Source organism: Leptopilina heterotoma, unplaced genomic scaffold (genome assembly GCF_015476425.1).
Source record: "Leptopilina heterotoma isolate Lh14 unplaced genomic scaffold, ASM1547642v1 Lhet_81, whole genome shotgun sequence".
In the NCBI taxonomy this organism is placed as follows: domain Eukaryota; kingdom Metazoa; phylum Arthropoda; class Insecta; order Hymenoptera; family Figitidae; genus Leptopilina; species Leptopilina heterotoma.
Genome location: NW_025111185.1, coordinates 1,607,737 through 1,613,578, shown reverse-complemented (window position 1 = coordinate 1,613,578; position 5,842 = coordinate 1,607,737). Strand labels below are relative to the sequence as shown.

Below are 5,842 nucleotides of genomic sequence, written 5' to 3'. Positions count from 1 at the left end.
TAGATCTCGTCCGAATAGATCAAATGTAGTAACGCAAGTTGCTTGATCCATGCCACAGTTTTTTAAATATTCGCGCTAAAAGTTTCGCATTACCTTACTAGAGGGCATCCTTCCATTATATCGCCATTACGCTTTGATGTTTAATTTGATTCAAATCGATATGGGTTGATTAGGGTAGGGTGGGAGTGATCTATTCGGACGAGATCTACTCGCATAATTTCGATTGAACTTCACTTCAGGTAAGTTCGTTTAATCGTACAATTATGCTACGTGATCTCGTCCTCTAGATCAAATGTAGTTGTTTAAAGATAAGAATTTCGATTTGAATAACACCTTTTATTTTTCGCAGTTTAATACAGTACTTGCGAAATTACATGTCTCTCGAAGAGGACGATTGTAGAATTTACCGAACACATTTGATTTATGTGACCAACCTGCAGCCGCTCTTATGTTTTCAATACTTAAACCTTTTCGTTTTGCTGCAGACACAGCTGCATGTTTCGCGCTGTATCCCGCAAAGGTGCTGACGTCTATTCCGCTCATGCTCATGATTTCCTTGAGCCATCGACTCAAAGTTTGACTACTCGCAGGTTGATATGGTTTTTTATACGTTAGTAACAATGAATCCACGCCTTCTGGTCTGACAGAATTGGTTTTTTTCCATATACGTTTGAATTAGTGTTGCCACGCAAAGATTTGGCTGCTCTGACATAAATGGAAAATATAACAATGGTTGATTTTTGCCTACTCTCGTAGTTTTTAGTCTATCGGGAATATAAATTTTTATAGCATCGTCGCATACTTTAATATTTTCTAAGTTAATTTTAGATAAAGTTTGGAGGCGCTGAGCAGTAGATAAAGCCATGAGAGTTACTAATTTTTTCGATAATTGTTCTAAACTCAATTCTGAGTTTGGACCAAGGTCTGAAAGATATCTTAAGACTACGTCTGGGTCCCAGATATCTTCGTATTTTGCACGCGAAGGTTTTTCCACCGAAAAACCTTTACAAAAGCGCTTAACGATTGGGTTATTTCCTAAATCATGATTCAATACTAGAGAGACGGCTGAGCGATACGTATTCAAAGTCCCATACGTTTTTATCGATTTCGACACAGACGTTAAAAAATCTATAGCTTCCGATACCGATGCTTTGAACATTGAAAGATTCCTTGTTTTGCAATAACTCCACCAGAGCCTCAAAGGCTTGTTGTATTGTTTAATGGTGCTGCTCGCTAAGGACTGGAGTGTCGTCGGAATTGATGCTTCTGGGACTCCCTGTGCGAGAAAAGCTTCCCTGATAATAGTCCTGCTGCCAGGGTAAGTTTCTTCGAGAGAGGATGGTTTTCCCTAAATGGACAGATAAGTAATTCAGAATCCGGTTCAAAATATATTGGTTTTTTCAGTAACAGAGAATTGAATAAGGGGAACCAAGACTGTGTCGGCCATAATGGAATTACTAGTACCCCTTCGGCTTTATCCGTAATTATTTTTTGCAGAGTTCTAAGGATGACGGAAAAAGGTGGAAAAGCATAAAATTTAAACCCGTTCCAATTCACGGTGAACGCATCTATTGCGTAGGAGTTCGGATCTTGTTTCCACGATATAAATTTTTTGCATTTTTTATTCGCGGTGGATGCAAAAAGATCAATTTTGAATGGGCCAAAAGTATTTTCAATTTTATTAAATGCCCAGGGTGCTAGTTCCCACTCTGTTTCCTGTGGTAATGACCGTGATTCCCGATCTGCATCTACGTTTTCATGTGAGGCGATGTACGAAGCAAAAATCCAAAGGTTGCGTTTTTCGCACCACTGCCAAATATCTTTACATAAGCAAGTTAATTTTGGGTACTGTATTCCACCCATTTTATTTATGTAAGATATCGCAGTTGTGTTGTCTATACGTAATAAAATGTCTCGTGATCGCAAATTTTTTGCGAAACATTTTAGTCCGTAAAATGCGGCCAACAATTCTAAGAAATTTATGTGGTGTTTCTGATCTTCGAGACTCCACCAACCATGGATTTTTTCTTCGTTACATACGGCGCCCCAGCCTGTCAGGGATGCGTCTGTAAAAATTTCGAGAATAAAGACTTGTGAAGTAATTGGGTTTTTTGATAATGATATATTATCGATCCACCATTTAATGTCCGGTTGCAACGATTTTGAAAGGGAGACGTATTTGTCAAAGTTATCATTTTCTTTTGCTAGCGATAGAAATTTTTCCCTTTCTAAACTTTTGGTATATAAGGTTCCGTACTTAACGGCTGGACATGACGCGACTAGGGTACCTACGAATTGTGCTAACTCCCTGATTTTGCATTTTCTTAATTTGTAGAATTTATTAGCTTTTGTTAAAATCGATATCTTTTTCTTTTCCGTTAGTTCTAGAGTCATTTTGTTTGTGTCCCAGATGAACCCTAAATATTTTATTTTTGTTGTTATTTTTGTATCTGATTTTTCGAAGTTAATGATAAAGCCTAAACTTGTTAAAAGTTGTTTCGTGGCTATAATATTTTCTTCACATTGTTTTTTAGATTTCCCGATTAATAAAAAATCATCTAAATAAACTACGGAAAGGAACGAACGCGATCGAAGATTCTCGATGACTGGTTTCATAATTTTTGTAAATGCATATGGGGCTGTGCATAATCCGAATGGGACACAATTAAATTCATAAATAATGCCCTTAAACATGAACCGTAGGTATTTTCTGAAAGGTTTCGACACTGGAATTAGTAAAAATGCATCAGTCAAATCTAAAGTGGCTAAAAAGGCATCTTGAAAAAGAATTCTAGCGACAGTTTTTCTGTCCTCTAATTTGAAATGGGGTGGGTTTATAAATTTATTTAATTTTTTCAAGTTGAGTATAAAACGTTTTTCGCCATTCGATTTTTCTGCCAAAAAATAGGTTGACAGGAATTGACCTTTAACGGGTGGACATTCTGATATTGCCCCCTTTTTGAGCAAAATATTAATTGCCGAAAAATAATCACTTTCGTCCTGAGACGAAATTATTGACTCCTTAGGAGATTCAGTTTGCCAGGGTTCACTTACGAAGGGGATTTCGTACCCTGTGACGTACTGATAAATTATTTTATCGGATGTCAATTTTGACCAATTATGAGCGAACAGTCTCAGTCTACCAGCGATTATACTTACTTCAATTACCGTTGAGTCTTCTTCTGCGTGTTGTACCGAGTGAATTTGTTGATCTGCCCCCCCCTCGTCCTGTAATTCCTTTTGGGGGGGCCCCTGTAGTTTAAATGTTTCGACGAATCCTCTTTAGAAAAAGTGCGCTTCTTAAAATCGTTTGTCCTCCTAGTTGACGAGCCTACAGGCACTGTTTTAGCAATATCTTTGCTCGATCTTTCGGCTGCTTTTGCCAATTTTAATTTTTCGGCGAAATTTTCTCCGTATAAAAGCGTATCGACTGGGCATTCATCTGCAATTTTTTTGATTATTAAACTTAAACCAGGAGTAATAAATGATCTTCTTGTCATTGACATCCTATAGTGGAGGTCTGTCAGAAGTCCTCCTGAGTCTGCTAGATCACCAATGAGTGGTAAAAGGGTAGGGTCATTTTTGGATCTTATTATTAATTCGGTTAAACACTTTCCCATTGCGGAGATACCAGATCCTAACTGGTTTTGCGTTATCACTTGGAAGCTGTCTTTTTTTAATGACAGGTCTCCGGTGGAGCATTTAATTTCCGAATTTAATGGTGGAGCTTGTAGTGTTTTGCAATTTCCGGGAAAGGGATGTTTTTCTATCAGTCCTTTTTTCATTTCTTTGGAAATTCCTAACCCCAGATTTTTTATCCATACTTCTGATACAGAAGTGTAAATGTCCGGACCTAATTTAGCGTTTTCGTTAACATTACCGAGTAAGCTGAGAATTTCAGCATCGATTTGGGAAATTTCTTGATCGTTTGTGGTCGAGTTTTTTCGTTTTTGCTCGGTCGATGTCGCGTTTGTGTTTGACTTTGAACGATGGTTTCGCCGAGAAGTATTAGGCGATCGAGAGGTCCGTGATTTCCTCGAGTAAGAACTTGACGATGATGATCGAGATGACCCTGAAGATGAGGAATTATATCGACTAAGACGTGGCGCGCCTCGCGGACTACGCTCGCCGCTATTTTTGTCGCGTTTTGGTGTGTGAGCCATGGACCGAGAACGATTTCGAGACTGACGTGACGTACCTCGCGGGCTACGCCCGCCGTCATAATTGTCACGTTTATGTGTAGAAGATGTGGAACGAGAACGATTTCAATTCTGACGTGACGTACCTCGCGGGCTACGCTCGCCGTCATGATTGTCATGTTTATGTGGAGAAGATGTAGAACGAGAACGATTTCGACTCTGTCGTGGCGCACCTCGCGGGCTACGCTCGCCGCCAGCTTTGTCGCGTTTATGTGTAGATGTGGAACGAGAACGATTTCGACTTCGGCGTGTCGCGCCTCGCGGGCTACGATCGCCGCCTTTTTTGTCTCCTTTTGATCTTTGGTGATTCTTTTCTCTTGATTTTGACCGAGATCGGTGTTGCCTGTAACGTGACGAATCTCTCGGACTTCGCTCGCCGTTGCTATCGTTTCTTTTATGCAAAGACGACGACGCGTCTCGCCTTGGCCTCTTAAGTCGTTCCAATTCTTGATAAATCCGCTCTATATCCTTATCTCGTTGCCTTTTCCGGGAACCTCTTGGACTACGGGACTTCGATTTCTGACGTCCCATCACTTATAATTTATCAAAACTTTATACACTTTTATTTTTATTCTAATTAATTTCTGACACGTGTGGAATGGATCGCACAGAAAAGCGTAATGACGATATAATGGAAGGATGCCCTCTAGTAAGGTAATGCGAAACTTTTAGCGCGAATATTTAAAAAACTGTGGCATGGATCAAGCAACTTGCGTTACTACATTTGATCTAGAGGACGAGATCACGTAGCATAATTAAATCAATTGTTTATTTTTGTAGTTAAATAATTGAATTCTGGTAGAACATTCTAACAAGAATTGACTTTAAAAAAAATGTTAAATGTTCTAAAACTTTAATATTAATTAAATATTTATCATTATAAAATTAATTATTTATTATTTATCAAAAGAAAAATTCTAGTTTTGAATATTTTTTTTATAAATTCCAAAAAAAATATTGAATTTTGAAAGAATTATAGTTGCAAATTTTCAAAAAGAATTAAATTTCAAAAAGGTTTTACGATGAAATTATTGAAAATATCAATTTCAGTGGAAAAATAAATATTTAAATAATTATTTTCGAAAAATTATTCAAGTTTTGAAAATATAATTTAATTTTGAAATTATGAAAAAAAAAATTAATCTTTTGAAAAATTGGAATTAAAATTTGTTTCGAAAATAGTTGAATTGCGGTAAATAATTTAAAAAGATTAAATTATATTTCCACTTATTATGGAAATTTTGTCAAATTTAATTGAAATAAATTTTACATTGTCAAGAATTTTATTTTTTCACTTTCAAAAAATCTTTTTAATCATAATCGTATTTTGAAGAATTTTAACTAAAAATTTGGAAAATAATTGAACTTTAGAAAAAGTTTAGAACTGAAGTTATTATCACACTGAAAAAAAAATTTACTTTTGATTCAAATAATCCATTATTTGACTATTATTAATTTAATATTTCTTTGAATCAACAAAGTTTTATTTAAGTCAATTAAATATGGTATTTGATCCAATAATTTTAGTATTTGAGGCAAATACTATATATAATTGACTCAAATAAAAGTTATTTGCCGCAAGTAATCGATTATTTGAATCAAATAAATTATTTTTCAGTTTCAATAAAAAGTAAATATAAAAA

At 36.1% G+C, this 5,842-nt stretch overlaps 1 protein-coding gene across 1 annotated transcript; it reads right to left on the bottom strand.

The window, feature by feature from the left end:
• Nucleotides 1-266: 266 nt before the first annotated feature.
• Nucleotides 267-3,785, bottom strand: LOC122511321. The gene is made up of 5 exons (XM_043626480.1): nucleotides 3,336-3,785; nucleotides 1,465-3,252; nucleotides 729-1,348; nucleotides 408-640; nucleotides 267-283 (listed from the first exon to the last, which is right to left on the bottom strand). The coding sequence occupies exons 1-5, from the start codon at nucleotides 3,783-3,785 to the stop codon at nucleotides 267-269; spliced, it is 3,108 nt and encodes a 1,035-aa protein (XP_043482415.1).
• Between the last annotated feature and the right edge of the window lie 2,057 nt (nucleotides 3,786-5,842).

Excerpts from the sequence above, each read along its gene's own strand:
- LOC122511321 (XM_043626480.1), bottom strand. The coding sequence starts at position 3,785 with ATGAAAAAAGGACTGATAGAAAAACATCCCTTTCCCGGAAATTGCAAA. Across the intron at positions 3,253-3,335 it reads ATATTGCTAAAACAGTGCCT|GGGCCCCCCCAAAAGGAATT; the intron begins GTAGGCTCGTCA and ends TTTAAACTACAG. Across the intron at positions 1,349-1,464 it reads TTACGGATAAAGCCGAAGGG|GGAAAACCATCCTCTCTCGA; the intron begins GTACTAGTAATT and ends CTGTCCATTTAG.